At 48.7% G+C, this 27,569-nt stretch overlaps 1 protein-coding gene across 4 annotated transcripts in view; it reads left to right on the forward strand.

Annotated features, from left to right (window-relative positions):
* The window catches only part of MARCHF6 (membrane associated ring-CH-type finger 6), a 1,325,445-nt gene that overhangs the window by 89,816 nt on the left and 1,208,060 nt on the right, over window positions 1–27,569 (forward strand). For all 4 annotated transcript variants that reach the window (XM_040351967.1, XM_040351966.1, XM_040351964.1 and 1 more), the window contains exon 2: window positions 12,608–12,707. In XM_040351967.1, the coding sequence (XP_040207901.1) occupies window positions 12,608–12,707 (100 nt within the window). The remainder of the gene's footprint in view (window positions 1–12,607; window positions 12,708–27,569) is intronic.

Here is a 27,569-nt window from a genome sequence, read left to right on the forward strand (position 1 = left end):
CGAGCAAATTATTACACCTTGAGCAGGCCCCCCCCCCCAAGCCTAAGACTCGATTCTACAAGCCACTGGGGTAAGCCCCGGCGATTAGGTCACAAAGTGCCACATGCACCAATCTGAGCAAACGAGTGACTAAAAAGTGTCACCACGTGGTACCCCTTTCGGAATAAGGGTGACACCAATTTCCACACTATCTTGCCAGCGCTCCCTATGTAATTGAGGCCGTTCTCCTGCTCTACGTGACTATCTTTTCCGTCATAAACCATAAAACTAAATGTATAGCCTGTGGCCCTGTCACAGAGCTTTTACAACTTGACCTGTATCTGGCACGCTTGCTGGGAAGGTACTGTTTGAAAGACAAGCGCCCAGAAAATGTATTCAGAGACTCGTCAACGCAGACAACTTGGTGGGGAGTATACAAGGCTGCAAAACATTAGTTGAAGTGGTTTAAGGGGCCGAATTTTGTAGAGCCGATCAAATTCAGGGTCTCCACGTGGACGACAACGTTCATTGTTTTAGAAATGCATGAACCGCAAGATCTGCTCGTATCGTGCCCTGGTCAGGGAGGCAGAGAACACAGGCACATGGTTAACTGGGTCAGTGGACCAATATAACCGCAGCTCATTCAATTTAACTATGCCCATGTCAAGAGAAAGGTCTTAAAATTGGAAACCATAATTGGTTTCCATTCTTTGGCAAGAGAGGACTGGGGATTAGCGGCGATGTATTGACCAGCTTACAAATTGGTTTGGTCCCTAATTGATCTATAGAGATCTTCGGTGAAAAACGGCGAATAAAAATCAAGTGCCGGAAAGTCAACTGTTTCCACCTGAATTCCGGATTGTCCAGTGAATGGGGGAAGTACGGGTGCTGCAGAAGTGGTGGGCATCCATTCAGGATTGGCAAATTCTGCAGGAAGGACACTATGGGCATGGGCCTGTCTTTGTATTCTTGGTGGCAGCAGGTCACTACTTGTGCTTGCCACCTTGCCAGCTTGAACTGCACTTATGGGACTCTCCACGTCACCAAGTGTTAATGCAGTGCTGGATGTACGACCAGGGTGTACTAGGCCGCTGGTGCTTGACAGTTCACCAGAAGGATGAACGGCGCTAGTACTTCTCTGCTCCATACTTGCGGTTCTTGCACCTCAACAGCAGAAGAATGGGGTCGGGTACGCCTGACCCTAGCGGGGACCTCACCTTCGTCATCAGAGCTATCTGTTATGGAGCCACTGTCTTCTACAGCAGGGCTCAAAATTTCAAGTCCTGAGCCACTAGCCAGGCCTCAAGAGTTACTCGCCACCAGTTGCCCCACCTAAATTATACACTGCCCTGCGCCTAATTGCACCTGTAAACATGCCCTCATAGATTTTCTCATGGAATGACAATGTTTTATGCAGAATCAAGTTACAAAATTAAATATTACCAACAACAACTTTAACAAAATGGGACAGGGCACTGGGGGCAGACCAGAGGGACAGGGCACTGGGGGCAGACCAGAGGGACAGGGCACTAGAACTGGGTCTCTTCCCCATTCTCTTGCTGTCTCCTCTGCAACTCCCATCCATCCATCCTCTCTCTCTCTCTCTCTCTCTCTCCCATTCATCTCATCATCAGGAGCCTGTGTGTGCGGCTCCACGCTTGCATGTCCCCACTTCCCCCTTTTATTCAGGCTGGCAGAGAGGAGAGGAGCTGCAGCACAGCGGGAGGGAGTACAATCCAGCGCTGAGATCCACACAACTGCACAGCCATTGAAACCATAGCACAGCGCACACTGACAGCGCACAGGACACATTGAGACCAGTCTGTTCACAGTGCTCAGGCTAAACTTACATAGAGCACAAGGAGAAGAAAACTGCACAAACTAGAAGGCTGCCGCTCTCATGTCAGGGCAACTTTCAGTGAGCGCTGCACCGGAGTGGTAATTTTTGCAATCCTCCACCTCACTCATTACTTTCTGCTCTCCAGCTACATTGGTCGGGGCCCGGGGGAGGGGGGCAGGCTCAGAGAGGTCATACTGTTAGGTCCCATGGCTTAATGAGAATTGTAAGGAGAGCACCTGTGTACTGCTCTGCCTGTGCGCGGCTCAACAGACTACTTTTCCCGAGCATGCACCTTTCCTCTTCGGCCGCCAATCTCATCGGGACTCTAAGTGTAGGCACAGATTGGAGGGAGATTGGTCATGCAGCCCTGTCATCACTCGCCCCCAGCATAAATCCACTCGCCAAATGCTAGTAGGCGAGTGGACATTTTGAGGGCTGTTCTACAGTATCGTATTCTGAGCCTGAATCTGACAGATGAGTGACCTCCTCTTCACTATCTGTCATGTTCAGAAACGTGTAGGCCTCTTCACTAGTGTACCTTCGATATGCCGTTTTGGGCTCTAAATTTACAATTGCACTAGTGAGATTCAAAGGTAAAAAGGCACCTGACTGTCAGCGAATGAGCCAAACGCTACCAAAAAACGGTTAGCGATCGCAGGGGTCAGGCCTGACTCTGCGAACGCTGCAGTTATGTGTGTTGTGTTTTGTAAGTGACAGTGATAGATCGATACTTGGAAGATACTCCTACACCCACGGAAGACTGCACACCCTGCAGGAGGAGTCAATTGTCATTTGCCCTCTGTTCTGTTTGCAGCTGCCAGAGGAAGGTTAGGCAGTTCCAGTCAGCGGTATTCCAGCCTCGAACATCCATGCCCTCTTGCCTCCTTCTTCCTCCCACACTACCATCAGGCAAGGTAAGGGCTGCAAGGTAATCCCCCCCCACCCCCCCCTCGGGACTGTTTGTACGACCGTCCGTTTCAGGACAAGCCGCAGCCCAGTTATCCCTCATTTCCCCTCCAGACCCCCGCGATCAAAACGATCGGAACTTCTCGCCCCAAATCAAGCCCCACAGCTCCCCTCATCCCACCCACACCCCCTCGGCCCGGACATAGCCCCACAGCTCCCCCCGTCCACACACCACCTCAGCCCGGACAATCCCGCGGAAATTCTTGGGGCGGCCGCATCTCTGCAAAGTCCGCGGCTCCAGCCGCGGCCTAGCGGCTCGCCGGAATTGTCCCCCATTAAATTCTTCAAAACCCCCTCGCCCCCAAGAGGTCCCCCAACGGCTCGCCACAGAGCCTCCTCTCCGGTTAACCATACCTACCCAGCTGCATAGGCCATGCCTCGGGCCTAGTCCCGGTCGGCGGCCATCTTGCTACACCCAAGTGCATTCCTGTGCATTTACCCCTTACAGCCGTAAAAACGCCATCACCCACCTGGGAAAGCCACCAAACTCAGGGTCCATACTCCTCCCCAGCTCCCCCCATCATCCGCTCCAATAGGTAATAGATTCTGAGACCACCACCATTAGCGCTTGATCCAGGGTTCGCCCCTGAGGGATCAGGAAGGAATTTTTTGCCCCATCGCTGCAGATTGGCTCACGCGGCTAGGGTTTTCCGCCTTCCTCTGGATCAACGGGGAGGGAGGGTTTAGCAAACTGGGGACCCACCTGGAATTTCTTTCCCATCATTATCGAATACTTTCCCGATCAACATTTTTTCCAATATCACCATCCCCTGTGTTTCGGCGATTTATGATTAATCGCAATTACTCTGCAAAAACCATTTGGAGTTTAAAGCCATCCGCCTCAATATTACCAGCCGCCACCAAAAAAGCTTGAAGGAATGAGAAACGTAAGAATCGATCGACGATCAACAGACAAAAATCACACGTATTTCCCAGCCAAAACGTATATCATGCGCCTTGGTTAACACAAGATCGGCAGTAAAACAGACAAATCCATGATTTCATCCTTCAACACGATTTAGACTGCCTTTTTATCACAGAAAGCTGGCTAACAGCGGACTGTAACACCATTCTAGGAGAACTGGTACCATAGAATTACCGCATTCTAACAGAAAACAGAGTGGGGCAAATAGGCGGAGGCCTGGCGGTGATCCATAGGACTCGCCTCTCGATCACCAAACCAGTCCTTCAGAACTCCCTTCCATTCATGGAAACCCTCACTCTGCAACTGCAAACAAATCCCCAGGACACGGTTCACATACTGCTCTGCTATTGACCACCCGGTCCAAAAACACACCTTCTCACGTCATTGATGGAGTTTATTTCCACCTATACCCTAAACAACAATCGCCTCCTGCTGCTCGGGGATTTCAACCTCTGGGCCAACTCCTCACAGGACCCCGTCGCCTGCATTGACCATTTGGAAGGATTAGGTCTGCAGCAACTAGTATGTGGGCCTACACATACTTCAGGCCACACACTCGATTTCTCATTTTCAGACGATCTGGAAATTAACATTCTGGAAAATTAGCCCCTACCATGGACAGATCACCATGCAATCAAATTCCTAATTACTAAAAATGCCCCCGCAAAAAAAAACGATAAAACCGGTGACCACATACTGGACTAGATCTCAGAAGAAGCTCCATTCGAAACTCTTCAAAATCGCATTAGGTAACAAAATAAAAACAACCCAACATCAAACGGCCACAGAAACTAGCGCCAAAACGCGCATCCGTAAAAACTCCAGCTGGTTGAACGACCAGCTGTCGTTGAAACAAGAGCATAGAAGAGCGGAAGCAGCCTGGAAAAGAAGCGCTTCAGAGGAAAATCACACCATTTACAAGGTAATAACGAATAAATACCATAAAGAAATCTTTAAAGCCAAAAAAATAAAATTTTTCCAATATCCTCACAAATGCCCTAAACCGCCCCTGCAAACTCTTCAATCTAGTCACCAAGACCATGAACCCAGTCTGCCTAGAGGCCCCGAATTCTGATTCATTTTTTGTTCTGATTTCATGCTAGAATTTGTCGATATGGGATTTTCCTGATCAGTGCTTTCGGTTGTGGTCATTTTTGAATGTTTGTATTCTGTCACTCCTGGTGTGTTATTCCACAGATCTGCTCCTTGGTCTTCCATTTGTATACCATTTACTGTTCCCAGAGAAATTCATGTCCCAGTCCCCTGGCCCTAGACTTTATTATTATTATTATTATTATTATTATTATTATTCTAATCCATATAGGGCCAGATCCACAAACAGCGGCGCTAATTAAGTTACTCAAAACTTATGTCATTTAAGTTACGGCGCCCTAATTTTGTGTCGTAAGTGCCGTATCCACAGCGCATTTGCGTCCAAAATTGCGCAAGTGTAACTTAAATTCAGAGACGTAAGGCAGGGTTTTTGGAAGTGGGCGTGCTTCATTGTAATGAGCCGTGACCCCATGCAAATGAAGGTCCGGCCGTACTGCGCATGCGCGCACAAATCTGCTCCTCACTGGGCATGTGCAGAACTTTGCTCGGCGCAATCAGTGAGATAGGAAAAAGGCCAAGCGTTCTTAGTTTGAGGATCGCCCTGTGTATAAATGGCCCCAGACAAACACCCTTCCCTTGCAAAAGTATATCCCTGTGTTACCCTTCCTAGAGCAAGTTGCTTCTGCTCTGTCGTTTTGTTGGTGTGTGTTGGTGAGTTGTGTGTGAGATAAAATTTTTGGTGTAGTTGTTTTCCTAAGTGTATTTTCTGTTTGTTTTTCTTCTGTGTATTTTCTGTTTGTTTTTCTTCTGTGTATTTTCTATTTGTTTTTCTTCTGTGTATTTTCTGTTTGTTTTTTGCGTGTTTGTTTTTGAATTTGTAGTAGCTGTCTGCTTGTGTTTTTTTTTATTTTGGTTTGTTTGTTGTGTGTATTTTTGTTTGTGTATTTTTGTTTGTTTGTTGTGTTTGTTTTTTGTTGGTGCTGAGTGGTGACTGTAATGGCACCCAAGCGTAGGAAGCTTAATTTTTCTACTATTGAGAAGCAAATACTTGCTCGGGGCATCGTCCAATATGGGCGTTATTTACATGGCCCTGAGAGCCAGAACACCTCCCCGGCCCAAAGGAAGGCGATCATCCAAAAAATAACGGATCAGATCAATGCGGCGGGGGGGGGGGGGAGACGAGGACCACCAGTGGCATACAAAAGAAGATCAACGATTTTAAGAGCCTGGTCCGTGACAAGATGGCCAAGATCAATGCCCATGCCACGGGCACTGGAGGAGGCGGACCCTGCCCCATCAGGCTGAGTGAGGAGGAATGAGCAGTGGGCCGGTGTTTCCACCCACAGCAGGTGGTGGGCCTGCGTGGCTATCAATCAGATGTTCCCGTGAGGACAGGTACGTTTTGGGTTTTTCTATCTGGTGATTAGCATGTGTGGGTGGGGGAAGGGAAGATGTGCCAAGTGTGTGGATCCTCAAACCTGTGATTGTTTTGTGTCCTCCACAGATGGCCAGGAGGTTGCTGGCCCATCAGGCCAGGCTGCGGCACCATCCCCTGGACAAGAGGCTGCTGAGGAGTCCCAAGAAGGGCAGGATTCCCCAGGGGAGGGGAGTGGCCACACACCTCCCCTCATGAGGAGGTTGAGGGGGTGGAGGCTGAGGAAGAAGATATGCAGATTGGCAGGGAAGTCCTTTTGGCCTCAGATTTGTTTAACCATGAGGCTACCCCTGAGGGTGGCAGCAGTCAGGCCAACATCAGGGGTAGCCCCTCCCACTCCTCCCCCAACAGGCCTCAACCCACAAGTGTCTCTCTCTCCCCTCCTCCCACGCCACAAGCCTCAGCTCCAGCCAGGATGGCCACCCAGGAGACCAGGGGGGTGGCCGAGCGTCTGCCGGGCAGTCTGCAGAGGGACAATGCCCGGCAGACCCGCAATCTGGCTCAGATAAAACAGACAATGACCCAGATGGAGCACAGCCTGGGCAGAATGAAGGACTCACTCACTGATTTGGCCACAAACTCCATGGCGGTCATAACCTGCATTTGCGACCTGCAGACCGCCACAACAGGCGTGGCCCAGGAGGTGTGTGCCCTGACCCAGGCTGTGCAGGACAACACCCGGGCTGTCCAGGCCAATACAGCTGCCATAACTGTGTGCCTGAATAGGATAGCAGTGGCCTTGGAGGGCAGGCCAGCAACAGGACAGTCACCAGGGGAGGCTCCTACTTCCCCTGCTTCACCCCCCCCCCCCAGGAGCCTCCCCTGGTTGGCCGTGCCCGTGGCAGGCCCAGGCAAAGCTCCCGCCGCCGAGATTACGTTTTGGGGTTACTTTTGATTTTTGATTTTTATTATTTTTTTAATTATACTGTATTTATGATTTGGTTTATGTGTGTGAATGATGTATGAATGTGGGGGTGGGCATTCCTGATTAAGGGTGTCACCCTCAGTTTTGGTGGAGTAGGAATCCCCAGGACCAGGGAGAAGTGATCCCAGGTCCATGAATGGTGTATGAATGCACAGTGACATAATTGGAGCCGTGGCGGGGCGTTACTGCTCCCAAGTACCATTGGGGGGTACTTGGATCTAATTCAATTAGATGTGCATGTGATGTGTCTGTGCTAGGGACCACAGTGGTGTGCATTCATGCATTCTCATTGTGACATAATTATTGTGTGTGTTTACTGTGCAAAGATGCATTCTGCGAGGCGTCTCCTGGCTGCTGTTCCCTCAGAGGGGGTACCCTGGGTTACTAAAGTCACTAGTATAGATATGCGCATGGATGCCCCTGGCATGTTGGCATACAGATTGTTGTCCTGCAAGTGTGTGTGCTCAGCTCTTCCTTAATGGTGTTGCTTTAGCTGACATTTACACGGCATGTGTAAATTTAGGGCTGCTTTTATAAAGTTTAACTTTACACCATTAAACTAACAGAAGCGCACAGGGCGTAATCTACGCCGCACACACTTAATTTTGTGGATCGCCTTATCTCCCTCATTTGCATCTTTGCCTATCAAAACAGCGGTGTGTCTAGCGTATTTTGCGCTCGGAGAAGCGCCGGAGTAATTTTTTTAGGTAGGACGGAAATAAGTAGATTTCAGGCGTAACTCGTTTTGAGGATCAGGCGCAAAAATACACGCGGCGCAAATTTCAATTACGCCGCGTATATCGAGTTAAGTCGGCGCATCTGCTTTGTGGATCTGGCCCATACATCCCATATTGGGTTGCTCCCAAGGCAGACAGACAATGGATTATAGCCACTTAACACTCAACAACCCCCCCACCTCATACTATCTAGCAATGGTCTGGGACACTCCCACAATATTCTAGCAGTCGGAAAGGTGGAATTATTTATCTTTGATTTCTTGAGGGATATTGTTGATAAATTTTACTGTCCCAAGTGAGGGAGCCTTTCCAACTTTCAACACAAACCACACATAAGACCCGGGGGAACATAAAATGCTGTGTCTGGTGTGGTTGTAGTGGGCATCTGGTTAGGGCAGTCCAGACTTGGCTTCCCAGGTCACTCTGTGCTCTTAATAGACACTGGGTGACTTGCACATAAGAGGGGCCTGGGGGCCACCCAAAGTGATTCCTGTCAGAGGTAGGTATTCTACAGTTTTTGTGTGACGGCACTAATTTTGTCTTTGTGTGTGTGTTTGTTTTTTTTCTTTTTTTTTTTGTAGCATCGTCGTGTCCCACCACCCAGGAATGAATGAATAAATGCAGCCCTGACATCTAAGGACTGGTCATCTACAATATATTACATTTAGTGTGCAGAGATTTAATACACTGTTCTCTAGTTTTTAGTTTTCCTGTTGGGGCTTGCCCACACTGGACCGTACACATAGATGAGAGAAAATTGTTTACACCAAACAGGTCCTATAAGGCCCCATGCACACGAGACGCTGCTAAACTCGAGTTCAGAGGCATTTGGGCATTTTTTTCAACTGCCCCTGAACACATTTAATGTTATCCTATGTGTCCATGCACACAATCACGTTTTTTGGCGTTTCAAAGCAGTTGGGTTTAGGGCCGTTTTTCCAAACCCAAAATTTTGGGTTCAGAAGCTTTCAGCTTTTGCGTTTTAGACGCAAATCGCGGCAAATCGCGGTACCGGCGTTTTGCCGCGATTTCGTTTATAGGCGTTTTTAAAGGTGACCTATTTTTTTACATTAGAAATCTCAAAAATGATGGCAAATTATGAAAAACCATAAAAAAACATAAAAAATGTAATTGCTTGCATTGCATTGTGGACAATCCACAACTTGTGGCAGGTGACGTGGCCAGGTGACGTGGCAGGTGATGTGGCCAGGTGACGTGGCAGGTGACGTGGCCAGGTGACATGGCAAGTGGACAATCCACAACTTGTGGCAGGTGACGTGGCCAGGTGACGTGGCCAGGTGACGTGGCAGGTGATGTGGCCAGGTGACGTGGCAGGTGACGTGGCCAGGTGACATGGCAAGTGGACAATCCACAACTTGTGGCAGGTGACGTGGCCAGGTGACGTGGCCAGGTGACATGGCAGGTGACGTGGCAGGTGGCGTGGCCAGTGGACAATCCACAACTTGTGGCAGGTGGCGTGGCCAGGTGACGTGGCAAGTGGTCAATCCACAACTTGTGGCAGGTGACGTGGCCAGGTGACATGGCAGGTGACGTGGCAGGTGGCGTGGCCAGTGGACAATCCACAACTTGTGGCAGGTGGCGTGGCCAGGTGACGTGGCAAGTGGACAATTCACAACTTGGCAGGTGACGTGGCCAGTTGATTTGGCAGGTGACGTGGCCAGTGGACAATCCACAACTTGTGGCAGGTGACGTGGCCAGTTGACGTGGCAGGTGGCGTGGCCAGTGGACAATCCACAACTTGTGGCAGGTGACGTGGCCAGGTGACGTGGCAGGTGATGTGGCCAGGTGACATGGCAGGTGACGTGGCCAGGTGACATGGCCAGTGGACAATCCACAACTTGTGGCAGGTGACGTGGCCAGGTGACGTGGCAGGTGACGTGGCCAGGTGACATGGCAGGTGACGTGGCCAGTGGACAATCCACAACTTGTGGCAGGTGACGTGGCCGGTGACGTGGCCAGGTGACATGGCAGGTGACGTGGCCAGGTGACGTGGCCAGTGGACAATCCACAACTTGTGGCAGGTGACGTGGCCAGTTGACGTGGCAGGTGACGTGGCCAGTGGACAATCCACAACTTGTGGCAGGTGACGTGGCCAGGTGATGTGGCAGGTGACGTGGCCAGGTGACATGGCAAGTGGACAATCCACAACTTGCGGCAGGTGACGTGGCCAGGTGACGTGGCCAGTGGACAATCCACAACTTGTGGCAGGTGGGGTGGCCAGGTGACATGGCAGATGACGTGGCAAGTGGACAATACACAACTTGAGGCAGGTTATGTGGCCAGGTGATGTGGCAGGTGACGTGGCCAGGTGACGTGGCCAGTGGACAATCCACAACTTGTGGCAGGTGACGTGGCCAGGTGACGTGGCAGGTGATGTGGGCAGGTGACGTGGCCAGGTGACGTGGCCAGTGGACAATCCACAACTTGTGGCAGGTGACGTGGCCAGGTGACGTGGCCAGTGGACAATCCACAACTTGTGGCAGGTGACGTGGCCAGGTGACGTGGCCAGGTGACATGGCAAGTGGACAATCCACAACTTGCGGCAGATGGGGTGGCCAGGTGACATGGCAGATGACGTGGCAAGTGGACAATACACAACTTGAGGCAGGTGACGTGGCCAGGTGATGTGGCAGGTGACGTGGCCAGGTGACGTGGCCAGTGGACAATCCACAACTTGTGGCAGGTGACGTGGCCAGGTGGCGTGGCAGGTGATGTGGCCAGGTGACATGGCCAGGTGACGTGGCCAGTGGACAATCCACAACTTGTGGCAGGTGACGTGGCCAGGTGACATGGCAGGTGACGTGGCCAGGTGATGTGGCCAGTGGACAATCCACAACTTGTGGCAGGTGACGTGGCCAGGTGACGTGGCCAGGTGACATGGCAGGTGACGTGGCCAGGTGACGTGGCCAGTGGACAATCCACAACTTGTGGCAGGTGACATGGCCAGTTGACGTGGCAGGTGACGTGGCCAGTGGACAATCCACAACTTGTGGCAGGTGACGTGGCCAGGTGATGTGGCAGGTGACGTGGCCAGGTGACATGGCAAGTGGACAATCCACAACTTGCGGCAGGTGGGGTGGCCAGGTGACATGGCAGATGACGTGGCAAGTGGACAATACACAACTTGAGGCAGGTGACGTGGCCAGGTGATGTGGCAGGTGACGTGGACAATCCACAACTTGTGGCAGGTGACGTGGCCAGTTGACGTGGCAGGTGGCGTGGCCAGTGGACAATCCACAACTTGTGGCAGGTGACGTGGCCAGGTGACGTGGCCAGGTGACGTGGCAGGTGACATAGCCAGGTGACATGGCCAGTGGACAATCCACAGCTTGTGGCAGGTGGCGTGGCCAGGTGACGTGGCAAGTGGACAATTCACAACTTGGCAGGTGACGTGGCCAGTTGATGTGGCAGGTGACGTGGCCAGTGGACAATCCACAACTTGTGGCAGGTGACGTGGCAAGGTGACGTGGCAAGGTGACGTGGCAGGTGATGTGGCCAGGTGACGTGGCCAGGTGACATGGCAAGTGGACAATCCACAACTTGTGGCAGGTGACGTGGCCAGGTGACATGGCAGGTGACGTGGCAGGTGGCGTGGCCAGTGGACAATCCACAACTTGTGGCAGGTGACGTGGCCAGGTGACGTAGCCAGGTGATGTGGCAGGTGACATAGCCAGGTGACGTGGCCAGTGGACAATCCACAACTTGTGGCAGGTGGCGTGGCCAGGTGATGTGGCAAGTGGACAATTCACAACTTGGCAGGTGACGTGGCCAGTTGATGTGGCAGGTGACGTGGCCAGTGGACAATCCACAACTTGTGGCAGGTGACGTGGCAAGGTGACGTGGCAGGTGATGTGGCCAGGTGACGTGGCCAGGTGACATGGCAAGTGGACAATCCACAACTTGTGGCAGGTGACGTGGCCAGGTGACATGGCAGGTGACGTGGCAGGTGGCGTGGCCAGTGGACAATCCACAACTTGTGGCAGGTGACGTGGCCAGGTGACGTAGCCAGGTGACGTGGCAGGTGACATAGCCAGGTGACGTGGCCAGTGGACAATCCACAACTTGTGGCAGGTGGCGTGGCCAGGTTATGTGGCAAGTGGACAATTCACAACTTGGCAGGTGACGTGGCCAGTTGATGTGGCAGGTGACGTGGCCAGTGGACAATCCACAACTTGTGGCAGGTGACGTGGCCAGGTGACGTGGCCAGGTGACGTGGCAGGTGATGTGGCCAGGTGATGTGGCCAGGTGACGTGGCAAGTGACACGCTAAATACACGTACACTGCTGCTCTCTCAGCTGCTCTGGTCTCACAAAATAGCTGAAATGGTTAAATAATATTGTTTTTTGAGCTTAGGGAGGGTCTTATGATGTTTCTTAACCAAATGCTTATAAACGCAAACGCGGTAAATCGCGGTAAAACGCCGCGAAATTCGCGGCAAAAACGGGCGTTTTAAACGCCGGTTTTTGCGTTTGAAAAATTGTGTTTAGATGAGTTTGCATTTGCTTCTCGTGTGCATGGGGCCTTAAAGACAATGTAATCCAAAAAATTGTGCATGCTGCAGTTTGGGTGTGTGACTTGCATCTTAACATTGACATTCAAACAATTCTTTAGTCCTAGTGTAAGCCTAACCTTTTTGTCTGAATGTAGTCCTACAATAACCTATAAGAACTGTGTTTTTATACGTATTCTGTTACCAGAGTTCTTTATTTTTTATTTTTTTGCCTAGACGATATATGTCGAGTGTGTCGTTCAGAGGGAAACATGGAGAAGCCGCTTTATCATCCATGCGTGTGTACTGGTAGTATTAAATTTATTCATCAAGAGTGGTAAGTTCAGAATTATTTTAACTCCTGACACACTTTTATTTGTGTTCAGTAAAGGTTTCTTTACACCACAAGGCTTCTGAGACTTTGTTTTATGAAATGTCAATGGGGCACTTGTATTTTAACCATTTGTGGACCGTGGGTCCAACATCCCCCTCCTCACTCCTCAATAAAAAAAAAAAAATGTGTGTGTGTGTTTCCTAAGTTTACATACCCTGGCAGAATTTTGATTTCTTGGCCATTTTTCAGAGAATATGGATAACGCAAACCTTTTTCACTCATGGTTAGTGTTTGGCTGAAGCCATTTATTATCAATTTTTTTTATAATTCATGAAGACCACAAACTACCCAAATGACCCTGATCAAGTTTACATACCCTGGTGATTTCAGCCTGATGACATGCACACAAGTTGACACAAAAAGGGGTTTGAATGGCTTTTAAAGGTAACCATCCTCAACCGTGATCTGTTTGCTTGTAATTTTTGTGTGTATGTCTGTATGTATGTATTTATTTATATATATATATATATATATATATATATATATATATATATATATATATATTATATTCTATACATTTCTGGACTCCTGACACTCTTGCATCTTTCATCCAGTGCTGCACTGACGTTTCTGGATTTTGATTTAATGGGGAGGCAAAATAATTGTCAAGAAATCTGCGGTAAAAGGTAGTTGAACTGTATAATAAGGCAAACGGATATTCAACGAATTGAGAATGCCAATTAGCAGTGTTCAAACTCTAATCAAGAAGTGGAAAATGAGGGGTTCTGTTGAAACCAAATCACGGTCATTTAGACCAACTAAAATTTCAGCCCACAACTGCCAGGAAAATTGTTCGGGATGCAAAGAAAAACCTACAAATAACTTCAGGTGAAATGAAGACTCTCTGAAAATACGTGGTTTCAAGATGCATAATAAAGAGGCACTTGAAGAAAGATGGGTTTGCATGGTCAAGTCGCCAGATGAAAGCCATTCCTACGCAGATGCCACAAAGTATCCTGCTTACAATAAGCCGAACAGCACAGACAAGCCTCAAACCTTCTGGCACAAAGTAGTTTAGAGCGATGAGACCAAAATTTTGCTTTTTGGCCACAACCATAAATGCTACATTTTGTACAGGAGTCAACAAGACCTCTGATGAAAGGTACACCTTTCCTACTGTGAAACGCTGAGGTGGATCGCTGATGTTTTGGGGATGTGTGCCTTGAAAGGCACAGGAAATATTGTTAAAATTGGCAAGATGAATGCAGTATGTTATCAAAAAATACTGGAGGAACATTTGCTTTCATCAGCCAGGAAGCTGCGCATGGGAGGTACTTGGACATTCCAACATGACAATGATCCAAAACACAAGGCCAAGTTGACCTGTCATTGGTTACAGCAGAATAAAGTGAAGGTTCTGGTGTGGCCATCTCCGTCTCCTACATCAATATCATTGAGCCACTGGGGAGATCTCAAATGTGCAGTTCATGCAAGACAGGCCAAGAATTTACAGGAACTGAATGGGCAGCTTTACCATCTGAGAAGATAAAGAGCCTTCTCCATAAATGCCACAAAAGTCTTCAAGCTGTCATTGATGTTAAAGGGGGCAAAACAGGGTATAAATAACTGGGGTATGTAAACTTTTGATCGGGGTCATTTGGGTAGTTTCTGTGGTCCATTATGATTAAAAAGAGTAAACACAGTTGATGTATGGTTTTGGCCAAACGCTAACCATGAGTGAAAAATGTGTGTTGTTCATCCAGTGTCTCTGAAAAATGCCCAAGAAATACTAAATTCTGCCAACTTTATGAGCACAACTTTGTGTGTGTGAGTATCTCAATGTATACACACAATGTAAAAAGTCAGATTTTTGTGATGTAAAAAAAGTAGATAAATAGTTTCAGAACTTTTATTTTTTTTTCATGTGACTTATAAACTGTAAAACTCAGTTGAACAACACACTGACATCTTTTAGGGCCAGTTCACACCATAGGAACGCAGTCTGGATGCGTTCCAGGTGCTTTTCTGCATGCACGTTTTTGATGCAGTCCAGTGCCCGCCCTCTTTTTTAACCTTAAATAAGGACAAGTGCGTTTTTGTTGCATTCCAGTGCATTTTTGATGCACTGGAACTGTAGGCACTGGTGTGAACTATGCCATTGAAAACCATATAACCTACTTTCCATGCGTTTTTTGATGCAGAAAATAAATGCACTGGACTTCATGTGGTGTGAACTGGCCCTTGGGGGGAAGTAAAATTAAAATAATGTAGTTGCATGAATGTGCACACCCTTAAACTAATACTTTGTTTAAGCACCTTTTGATTTTATTACAGCACTCGGCCCTTATGGGGTATGGCACCTCTTAATTAGGCAACATTTGCCCACTCCTTTGCAAAAACACTCAATCTGTCAGATTGTGAGGGCAACTCCTGTGCACAGCCCTCTTCAGATTTCTCTACAGATTTTCAATCTAATTCAGGTCTTGGCTCTGGCTGGGCCATTACAAAACTTTAATCTTCTGGTCAAGCCATTCCTTTGTTTTGGATGTATACTTTGGGTTTTCATGCTGAAAGATGAAGTTCAACTTCATGTTCAGCTTTCTAGCAGAAGCCTGAAGGTTTAGTGCCAATATTGACTGGTATTTGGAACGGTTCTTAATTCCCTCTACCTTGGCAAGGCCCCTGTTCCAGCTATAGAAAAACTGACCCAAAGCATGATTCTGCCACCACTATGCTTCACTGTGGGTATGGTGTTCTTTTAGTGAGTTGTTTTTTGCGCCAAACATATCTTTTGGAATTATGGCCAAAAAGTTTAACCTTGCTTTTATCAGACCATAACACATTATCCCACATGCTTTTGGGAGATTTCAGTTGTGTTTTTGCAAAACTTAGCTGGGCTATGATTTTCTTAAGAAAGGGCTTTTGTCTTGCCACTCTACCCCATAGCCCAGACATATGAAGAATATGGGAGATTGTTGTCACATGTACCACACAGCCAGTACTTGCCAGATATTCCTGCAGCTCTTTTTAATGTGGCTGCAGACCTCTTGGCAGCCTCCCTGGCCATTTTTCGTCTCGTCTTTTCATACATTTTGGAGGGACGTCCAGTTCTTGGAAATGTCACTGTTGTGCCATATTGTCTTCACTGTGTTCCATAGTATATCTAATGCATGAATTCTTTTGTACCCTTCTCCTGACTGATGCCTTTTAACAATGAGATCCCTCTGATGCTTTGGAAGCTCTCTCCGGACCATGGCTTTTGCTGTAGGATGCGACTAGGAAAAGGTCAGGAAAGACCTACTAGAACAGCTAAACTTTATTTTGGGTTAATCAGAGGCACTTTAACCACTTACGGACCCCCCACTGTATATATACGTCCTCTTTTTAAACATGGATATCTCAGTAACGGCAGCAGCTGCTGCCACAACTGAGATATCCATGTTTTCAGCTGGCGGCCGTGTAAACGATAACGCGGTCTCCGCGGCGGATTCGCCGCGAGATCGCCGTTATCGGTGGCGGGAGAGGGGCCCCCCCTCCCGCCGCTTTTCCGCGCCCTCCGCCGCTTACCGGAGCCGTCGGTAGCGGCGGAGGAGATCCGATGCTGCCGCCTGGAGAGTGAGGACTTGAGTGAGGGCAAGATGGCCCCCACCCGTCCTCATAGCTCTGCTGGGCGGAAGTGACGTCAAAACGTCAGTCCCGCCCAGCCTCTTAAAGAGACAATTTTTTTTCTGTCATTTTTTTAAATGACAAATTTTCCTTTTTTTTTTTTTGCATTTAAGCCTAAATATGAGATCTGAGGTCTTTTTGACCCCAGATCTCATATTTAAGAGGACCTGTCATGCTTTTTTCTATTACAAGGGATGTTTACATTCCTTGTAATAGGAATAAAAGTGATCATTTTTTTTTTTTTTTATATTTTAGTGTAAAAAATAATAAAATCAATAAAATTAAATAAGAAAACAAAAAATAAAAATTTTTAAAGCGCCCCGTCCTGACGAGCTCGCGCGCAGAAGCGAACGCATACGCAAGTAGCGCCCGCATATGAAAACGGTGTTAAAATCACACAAGTGAGGTATCGCCGCGATCGTTAGAGCGAGAGCAATAATTATAGCCCTAGAGCTACTCTGTAGCTCAAAAAATGCAACTTATAGAATTTTTTAAACGTCGCCTATCTAGATTTTTAAGGGTAAAAGTTTGACGCCATGCCACGAGCGGGCGCAATTTTAAAGCGTGACATGTTGGGTATCATTTTACTCGGCGTAACATTATCTTTCACAATATATTAAAAAATTGGGCCAAATTTATTGTTGTCTTATTTTTTAATTCAAAAAAGTGAATTTTTTCCAAAAAAAGTGCGCTTGTAAGACTGCTGCGCAAATACGGTGTGACAAAAAGTATTGCAATGACCGCCATTTTATTCTCTAGGGTGTTAGAAAAAAAATATATATAATGTTTGGGGGTTTTAAGTAATTTTCTAGCAGAAAAAAATGTTTTAGTCTTGCAAACACCAAATCTGAAAAACACCTGAGGTCTTTAAGTGGTTAAATGGCAGGTGTGTTTGCTTAATTCTAAACACTGCTACATCCCCCATCTGTAAGAGGGTGTGCACACTTGTGCAACCCCATTACATTTTTTTTTCAATTGAGTTGTACGTTTTATAGGTCACAACCACTTAAGGCCTTGCAGAAGAACAAAGTTTTGCATGTAATGTCTCTGAGGACTGGGCTCTGGCATCCAGTACTTTCGCAATATGTCAAAAATGCACAAAAGTTTCTGGCAGAGTTTTTTACAAGGCCCAGGGAATAGGCCTCCTTTAATTAGGAACCCAGAACGTTGGCACAACACTACCCACCGTGATGGGTAAAGGCTGGATTTGTCTATGCTCAGCAGTATCCTGCGGCGGGGATAAGGTAAGGGGAAGACAATCCTAGCTAAATGCCTTAAGGCAGGGCTCGACAAATCCCGGTCGCCATGGCGACTAGAAATAGGGTCCTGGCGACTTGGCTTGGAAGGGGGGCAAAAAAAAAAAACCACTTCTTTTTTTTTTTTTTGTGAGCTGGCGCCATCTGGTGGTGAGCCGTTGGTATTAACAAGTTATTACCACCAGATGTGTAAGCTGGCGTCATCTGGTGGTGGCCGTTGGTATAAAAGTTAAGCATTACAAGTTAATCAGCAATTCTAATGTAATTTTTCACTATTTTTTCACTATTTTCACTGCCATCTTCTTCCCTCTAATTAGAACCCCCAAACATTATATTTTTTATCCTAACACCCTAGAGAATAAAATGGCGATCGTTGCAATACTTTCTGTCACTCCGTATTTGCGCAGCGGTCTTACAAGCGCACTTTTTTGGGCAAAAATCACACTTTTTTTAATTAAAAAATAAGACAACAGTAAAGTTATCCCCATTTTTTTTTTTTTTATATTATGAAAGATAGTGTTACGCCGAGTAAATTCATACCCAACATGTCACGCTTCAAAATTGCGTCCGCTCGTGGAATGCCGACAAACTTTTACCCTTAAAATCTTCATAGGCGACGTTTAAAAAAATCTACAGGTTGCATGTTTTGAGTTACAGAGGAGGTCTAGGGCTAGAATTATTGCTCTCGCTCTACCAATCGCGGCGATACCTCACGTGTGGTTTAAACACCGTTTACATATGCGGGCGCTGCTCACGTATGTGTTCGCTTCTGCGTGCAAGCTCGTCGGCACGGGGCGCGTTTTCTGGCTCCTAACTGTTTTAGCTGGCTCCTAGATTCCAAGCAATTTTGTCAAACCCTGCCTTAAGGGTTAGCTTCCTTGGCTTGTCTGTTTTCCGCCAGTAGAGGGATAAAAGACATACCGGGGCCCGGATTCAGAGAGAATTTACGCCGGCGTATCCATAGATACGCCACGTATATTCAAATCTGCGCCGGCGTAGCTTTCTGTATTCAGAAAGCAAGATACGCCGACATTAGCCTAAGATACGACTGGCATAAGTCTCTTACGCCGTCGTATCTTAGGGTGCATTCTCACGCTGGCCGCTAGGTGGCGCTCCCGTCGTTTTCAGTGTAGAGTATGCAAATTACCTAGTTACGCCGATTCACAAACGTACGTGCGCCCGGTGGTAGTTTTTTTACGTCGTTTGCGTAAGTCGTTTTCGTCTTAACTTTGCTCCTGCTATTAGGTGGCGCAGCCAATGTTAAGTATGAACGTCGTTCCCGCTTAGAAATTTGAATTTTTTACGTAGTTTGTGTAAGTCGTTCGCGAATAGGGCTGTACGTAATTTACGTTCACGTTGAAACCAATACGTCGTTGCGGCGTACTCGGGAGCAATGCACACTGGCATATGTACACGGACGGCGCATGCGCCGTTCTTACAAAACGTCAATCACGTCAGGTCATCATTGATTTACATAAAACACGCCCCTTTCCACATTTGAATTCCGCGCGCTTACGCCGGCCCCATTTACGCTATGCCGCCGCAACTTACGGAGCAAGTGCTTTATGAATACTGCACTTGCTCCTGTAAGTTGCGTCGGCGTAGCGTAAATACAATACACTGCGCCGCCGTAACTTGAAGCGCAGCTACGTGAATCTACCCCCTGGTGTTTTTACTTACCATGCTCTCCAGGAACGAAAGCTCAGTGTCAGCCGGTCTGTTGAGCTGCTCACTTTCTCCGCTTCAGGCTCTGCCACAGTGTGTGTGTGTGTGTGTGTGTGTGTGTTCCCTCGTAGTCCGGGGTCCACTGCGCTCCTTTTGGATGGAAGAAGGATGGAAGTTCACTGTCAGGACAGGGAACAGGTGCAATCTGACAAGGCGGAGGTATCGGAAGCCTCACAAGCTCTGAAGTTGCAGCTGCATATAACTTGCCCTCAGCCTAGACGGCCGAAGCCTCTGTCTCCTCTTTGGGGTTTTACAAAAAAAATTCCCATAGGTTGCTTGTACCTTCCCACTCCATTACTGCAACAGTTTATCCCTGCTGTTTGGGCACCCGCATCAGCTTTTTTTTTTTTTCTCCTAAAAACTTTAGCCGAGGAATATAGGTTGCAAACAAGCTAAATCGCATGATTGCGGAAATGCACTTTTGCGGAGGTTAACTTCCTCTTTTACCAGCCCACGTGTTTGCATCTTTTCTGTTGATGGATCGACATGTCTTGCCTTAAATCGCATAAAGAAGCTTGTTGGGTTACACAAAGGTGCTTGATCTCACAAAGTCCTTGGTTACCCATGAGTACTTAATCGCACAAAGATGCATGTGGGGCAAAAACAGGACATGTTTATGACATAAAGATGCATGTTTTTTTGCTTGTATGGATATACATGTTTTTTACATGGTCACATGATGCTTAGTCACATTTAAGTGCTTAGCCACATAAAGATGCTTGACCACATAAAAAAGCTTGGTCGCACAAGAGTCCTTGATTACTCAAGGATACTTGATCAGAGAGGTTTGTTTTCACAAAGATGCCTAAAATGGCATAAAAAAATTGCTTGATTGCATAAAGTTTCTGATTCGCACAAGGGTGCCTGATCACTCAGGAATCCTTGGTCTCACAAGGGTACTTGTCCGCACAATAGTGCTTAAGATGCATTAAATGTTTGGTCTCATCCAGATGCTGAATCGCATATAAGTTACATGATCGCCTAGATTTTTACATGGTTGCATAATAAGGCATGATAATTTAAGGATTCCTTAAATTGCAGGATTCCTGGGTGATTTACACATAAGAGGGTCCGGAGAAGCTGGACAAGGAGCCTCTAGAACTCTCCAGGGCAAGCTGAGCCGCATAAACCCCTGACCCAAAGTCGCTCATGTCACACTTATGTACACAATAAGATTATATGTCTGCGTGGATACATGTTGTGTGATGTTGCATAAACACGTTCATAAACGCATGCTTGCTTGAAAGATGCCAGTTCCATAGCACACGTGATATATATTTATGCGTGTACATACTTTTTATGTTTTTGCTTAAAACATATTTGTACAAAATCATGCTTCCATGAGTGCACGCTTCCATGGAAGCATTTAGCTTCAACACTTGCCACGTACACCTATGGGGAGCCATTTGTGTTTATTTACATGAGACTGCAGGAGGTTGTCTGCGTTTCGCAGGGGGACAACACCTCTTCCGGTTGGTGGTTTCGCCCTTTGGGTTAGCCACCGTGCTTGGGTTTACAAGGTGCTAGAGCCCGCCTTTAGCAGGACTTGGCCCAGGGTATAGCAGTAATGGCTTATCGAGGCAATCTGCTGCTGATCAGTCAGTAGCATGGCTTAACCCAAGTGTGTCCAGCATGGTCAAGTATCTGAAATTACTGGGTTAGGATCCCAGTCTAAGCATACATTCGTACATTTGATAAGGAGCTTGGAGCGTTTTGGGACACGGCCCAAAACGTGTTTTTTTGGCTTCAGACAAAGTCGGCACTATAAGAAAGATGGACTATGTGGTCAAGGCAAGGAAGAGTTCCTTACATTCACCTTTTTGCTTAAGGTGCTAGGAATAGTGGCTTAAAGAGGAGTTCCACCCAAATTTGGAACTTCCTCTTAACCCACTCCTCTCCCCCTAACATGCCACATTTGGCATGTCATTTTTTTGGGGGGGAGTGGGGGCTTCAGGAGGAGTGGGACTTCCTGTCCCACTTCCTCCTTCCGGGTAGACGATTAAGCCTAATCGCCTAGGCGATTAAGCTTAATCACCTACAGGAAGGGGCTGCTGTAGGCGATCGCCCAGGACACGTGACAGGTGCGCAGTGGGTGCCCGGCCGTGAAGCCGAAAGCTGTCACGGCCGGGTGCCCACACTGAGCATGAAGACGCCGGCCGGCGAGGGGGGGCGAGGAGCGGAGCCCCGTCCGGCGCGTCGCTGGAGCCGTGGAGCAGGTAAGTGTCGGTTTATTAAAAGCCAGCAGCTACACTTTTTGTAGCTGCTGACTTTTAATAAACTTACAAAATGGGTGGAAAACCCCTTTAAATCAAAGAGATTCCCTATGCTCAGTTTCAAGGCTGCATAACCCTAACCTGGCATTATCCAAGGGGTCTGATCCCACGGATTCGCTGGAATCTCAGTTGGTAGTTCTTAACCAAAAGGTTGGCAGAAAGAAAGATTCCCTCATGCCGATTACCTGAGAGGGAGTGGCTACAAAGGCTTCCTTTAGGGATGGAGACCAGTCCTGGAAGAGACCACTGCCCAGGGGAATGTGGTCTAGTTCAAAGAGAGCCTTGTCCGTCCACTTTCTAGCCATTAAAGGACGAAAGCTTTGGATGGCAAGTCTATCTTAATCGCCTGAGCGTTTAGGTTGCAGGTTTGTTCTTTCAGAGTACAATCCGACAATGCCACATAAGCTGTTAACTTTGCTTACCAAAGGGATACTGGAAGTCACACAGCCAGAAGGAAGTGAGCCATGTTCTGGCTTGGGCAGAGGAGCTTGTGCCTTGCCTGTCGTCGGTCTTCATTTCATGAAATGGAGAATTGTAGGCGGTTCTCTGGAACCGTCAACAATTATTCCCGGGTGTATGGCCTCTACTCCCCGATCTTTATTTTATTTATTTTTTCTGATCAGAAGCCAGAGAAGGGGTATGCCAGGCAAAAGATTTATGGCCGTCCAGTTTCATCAAGAAGTTGGCCAGCATTATGTCTAGGACAAAGCATCCACTTGCATAGGAGACTAGATGCATTGGTAACCATTCTCTTGCCCCAGTGCTGCGACTACCGCAGACTCTATGCTACATCAGAGGGGAATGGAATCCGGCCTAATAATTCGGCATGATCCAGACAACCTTCCTGTGCAGGGATCGCATGGGTGGTATTAGAAGACGCAGGGTCCCTTTCATCTTTTCAAGACCTACTTTGAGGGCTGGTATTCCATCTTGTCTTGCAAACATGGGAATTAATGGTTTACTTGGTTTAGCCCGCATTCTTGAAGATCGCGGCTTCAGAATCGGGGACGATTACCCTGATTCATACAGGAGAGCGTGCCTCCAGGACCATGTATTATAGGATCTGGAAGGCCCATATCCCTGGTGTGAAACCAAGGGATGGCATCCTCAGAAGTATGTCACAAGTAGAATTCTTACCTTCCTACGCTAAAGGGATGGAGCTAGCCTTGAGTTTTATCAAGAGTCGAATCTCGACCTTGTCTGTGTTTTCAAGGTTGCTTGTTTCGCCTTCTTTGATCTGGGCCTTTCTACAAGGGGTAACGCATACAAGTTTGCCAGTTAGTTTTCCCTTGTGCCCGGGGGAATTTGAGTCTGGTTTATCGGCTTGCAGGGAAAGCTCCTTTGGGCTGATGCACCATATTTCCCTTCATCCTCCTTCAAGGGAGTTGGTGTGTTCTTGCAGAGGCTACCGCAACCAAGAATTTCAGTATTGGCAACTTTCTTCGTAAAATCATACTTGTTTGGGTGGTAATGAACCCTCACCCAGCCTTTTCCCCAAAAGGATCTAATTTTCTCTTTTAATCAAAACACTAGTTGCCATCCCCTTTTTCTGGGAAGAAAAAAAAACAACACTCTCATTTTTCCATGGACTGACTCAGCTCCTTTAAATCTTGACAAGTGGGTTATGTTCCTGTCCACAGGAGGACTAGGCAGAAACATGTTCGATAATTAAATACATGTTACTTTAACAGAGTTGAACATCCCTGCCTAGGGGGCGGTCCCTCCAGACATAACCTTCCTCCCTGCAGTGTGCGGTATATGCCTGTCAGGAATGCATCCGTGGGTCCTCGCTTGGACGGGTAAGTACAGTCCCTTCCACTTAGGCGGGTTGGTACAGCTGCGCATTCCTGGGGTTCGGGGGTCCTACTATTCTCCCTTCCCTGCTCTGTCGTATTTCCCTCTGCTGTCTATTGCTGCCAGGGTAGACCTGTGGGGGGGGGGGGGGGGGGGGGCTCATATTCCTACCAGGGGGCTGTGGGGTGTCTGGCCTGTTTTTTTTTTTTTTTTTTCTGTGGGGATGTATTTGCTTGGAAGGGCCTCCTTAGGCCTTCTCAGTCACGTCGCAGCGTTTTGCCTGTACGTTGGATCTGTCTGGAATGCCTCCAAGCCGGTGGTCGCAGGATGGGCAAGTAGTTTCCCCTTGCCTTGGCATGGTGGTTCGGCTGGTGCATTCTCGGGGAGGTCGATCGAGGGTCCACCCTGCTTTCCTCTCTCCCTTCCTCTCTTTCCTTCCCTCGTATCTCGAGATGCACAGCGTAAGTGTATATATGCGCTCTCGTTTCTATGCGCCGTACCCACAGAACCAGATACGCCTGAAAATAGGCTTCTTCCGACCAACGTAACTTTTCTACGCCGGCGTAGCGTGGGCGCATATTTACGCTGGGCGCATCTTGCGCTCCCATTGATTTCCTATTCAAATATGTAAATTAGGGAGATACGCCGATTCCCGAACATACGTGCGTACGACGCAGGCTACGCGCGGTGCTTTCCTCTCTCCCTTCCTCTTTCCTTCCCTCGTATCTCGAGATGCACAGCGTAAGTGTATATATGCGCTCTCGTTTCTATGCGCCGTACCCACAGAACCAGATACGCCTGAAAATAGGCTTCTTCCGACCAACGTAACTTTTCTACGCCGGCGTAGCGTGGGCGCATATTTACGCTGGGCGCATTTTGCGCTCCCATTGATTTCCTATTCAAATATGTAAATTAGGGAGATGCGCCGATTCCCGAACATACGTGCGTACGACGCAGGCTACGCGCGGTGCGCGTAAGACATACGTCCAGCCTAAAGTTACCCCATATAAAGCAGGGGTAACTTTGCACCAGACATGCACAAGTCAGCTGGAGAGCAACTACAGCAGCACCGTTACGGACGAGCTGAGCAACCACAGTTGCAGGACAACACATCGGTATGCCAACATGCCAGGGGCAGGCATGGTCATAGCACTACTAGTGTGTGCAGAGGCGCGTAGAAGGAGGAGGGCACGGGAGAGGATATACCGAACGCGCATGAACGTCTTTGGCATGGGGGATTCGGAGGTGTATCGCATCTTCAGATTCAACACTCCTGCATGATGAAATCACCAGCCAGACACACCGCTCACATGCAGTGCAGCCACTGGTCAAGGTACTGGCAACACTGCATTTCCTCGCCAGTGGATCATTCCAGCGTACAAGTGGAGTCGTGGCTGGGATGTCACAAACCAGCATGAGCAGATGTGTGCACCAGGTTGTCCCCGCAATCCTCAGACGCATGTCCAACCACATCATCAGACCCACCCATGAGCACCTGCGGCATAAGGCAATGCAGGATTTCTTCAGTATTGCAGGATTCCCACGCACCGTGGGGGCAATTGATTGCACACATGTGGCACTACGACCCCCCGTGCCACAGAGCACATATACCGCAATCGTAAGCACTGGCATTCTATCAACGTACAGGTGATAGTCGATGGCCAAGGCCTCATATGGCACGTCCGCGCCAAACACCCAGGGTCCAGCCACGACGGCTACATATACCGTCAAAGCACCATCCCAACGGAAATCGAACAAAACGTGTATGGGGACAGCTGGCTGGTTGGTGAGTGACATGGGTGTCAGGCATGACTGTCCGACCCCATGATGCAGACATCACAAGGGGCACATGCACGACTAACATCCTCCTGTCTTTTCCCTTCCAGGTGACTCGGCATATGCACTTGGGCCCCATCTAATGACTCCATTCCGGGATCCCCAAACCATAGGAGATAGACTACAATGCTGCACACATACATACCCGTGCAGTGGTGGAACGCACATTTGGCATCCTGAAGTCCCGTTTCCGATGCCTGGATAAGTCCGGGGGGGGGGCCCTGTTTGTATTCCCCAAACTTCGTGTGCCAGATCATCGGTGCATGTTGCATGCTGCACAACTTTGCCGAGAGAAAGGGCCTGGAGATTGACATACGTGATGACCTGACCCCCGAACCAGACATTCCCCCCCCCTGCCCGAGGCTACCCTGTCTGCTGAGGGAACAGCAGTCAGGAGATGCCTCGTGGAACGTATCTTTGCACGTTAAACACACACATTCATCATGGCACATGGACAATGCACGCATGCACACCACTGTGATCCCTAGCTCACACACACCACATCCACATCACATTGGATTAGCCCAAGTCCACCATGCAGGACTTGGGAGCAGCAACGCCACAACAAGGCCCCAATTATGTCGCTGTCCATTCATACCACATTCACACGGTCGTGGGGATAACTTCTCCCCAACGACCGAGGGTGACACCCCTTTGCTGGCAGAAGTGTCACCCTCACATTCACACACCAGTCACACTGTAGCCTGCACGCCTCACCGTGTGCAGTAATTCTCATGACCTGAGGAAAAAGGCAAAAAAAAACGCTCATCACCCGGACAAAGATAAGGCAAAACCAAAAAATCAGTTGCCCTGTCGTGGGCCAAGCCTGCTGCCACGGCTCTGTAATTGTCTGGTAGAAGCCTCAGGTGGGGGGGGGGGTGGGTCATCAGGTGGAGGAGCATCCCCTGGTCTCTCCCTGGCTGACGGCCTGCCCTCTAAAGCCACGGCAATGCGGGTGAGGATGGAATTGGTCTCTGCCTGCACCAGCCACGACTGCCTCCCATCCGCCTCAATGGCAGCTGTATTGCCCTCTACGGCCTCTGTCAGGAACTTCACCTCTGCCACGAGGATAGCCGTTGTGGCTTGTAGCTCCCCCAGGCAGGTGATCACCGCTGCACTGTTGCCAGTGAGATCCAAAAGAGCGTCATTTATGTTGCCCGTGGAGGCCAGGCTGTCTGCCACACGACGCATCTCCACGGCCATCTCACCCATAAATATATGTACACCATTTCTCTCTCGCTCTGAATGGGTCTCTCTCTCTCCCCCCGCTCCGTGTATGGTAATACGTCACTTCCGTGACAAATTGTGATGGTTCACTGAAGGGTAGTGTCGTAAATGCCCTGGAACGCATCACATTTGCCGTTGGAACGCATTGCGCATGCGCAGTTGGCCGTCACGTGACTTCCGCAGCATTCTGAGATAGGCAGCAGAATATGACACTGCACCGGCTTACACCAACGAATTTACGTTACACCGGCGCAAAATTGGGCGCATTTGCTATGAGAATACGGAGCTTACCTCTCTAACTTACGTCGGCGTAACGCATATGAGATGTGCTACGCCGGCATAAAGATGCGCTGATCTACGTGAATCTGGACCACAGAGTCTGAAAAACAGGCTTGGTCCTTAAAGCGGAGGTTCACCCTAATTTTAAAATCAAGGTCAATCACACTGGCTGTGTCTATATGTAAAGTTCGCTGTCCAATTTTTTTTTTAAACCATTCCATACCTTGTTTCTCTCAAAGGAACCAGGCACGGCCGCCATTTTGCCGATGACGGGCGCTCTTATTGACGATCGGCAGCCATTTTCTTGTAACCCGCATGCTGTTTTTTGCATGTCGGCGGCCATCTTGGAAGGTTTTTCGGCCTCTAGTGACCAGAATAACGGCGCGAAAGCTCCCAGCACACTTCCTAAGGGACGGCACAGAACGGGCAGCGTTTCTAGCCTCTCAGCAGCACGGTCGGGTGGTGAGTCCTCTGGGGGGTCCCCTGCTCTCTGTTGCGGCCGTGAGGGTGGCCTGTGGGTCTTGCCTTGCAGTACAAGGGTGGCATTTACAGTGGGTCAGCATGGCGTCCAAACCGGAGGCTTCTACCCCAGGCATGCCAGAGTTAGCCCTTAGTGCCCCTGTTCCTGCGGCCTCAGTGGATGCTATGACGGCAGTCCTTGAGGCGTTTGTTGCCAGGATTGAAGCGGCGAGTGGCCAGAAGGGGGGTAAAAAGCGCCCCCTCCCTCCGCCGCCTTCTGGGGATGTCTCCGACACTGAATAAGGCCCTGCCTAGCCCACACGGACAGTGAGGATGACTCTGCTTCAGGG

The sequence above is a fragment of the Rana temporaria genome, chromosome 5 (genome assembly GCF_905171775.1).
Source record: "Rana temporaria chromosome 5, aRanTem1.1, whole genome shotgun sequence".
In the NCBI taxonomy this organism is placed as follows: Eukaryota; Metazoa; Chordata; class Amphibia; order Anura; family Ranidae; genus Rana; species Rana temporaria.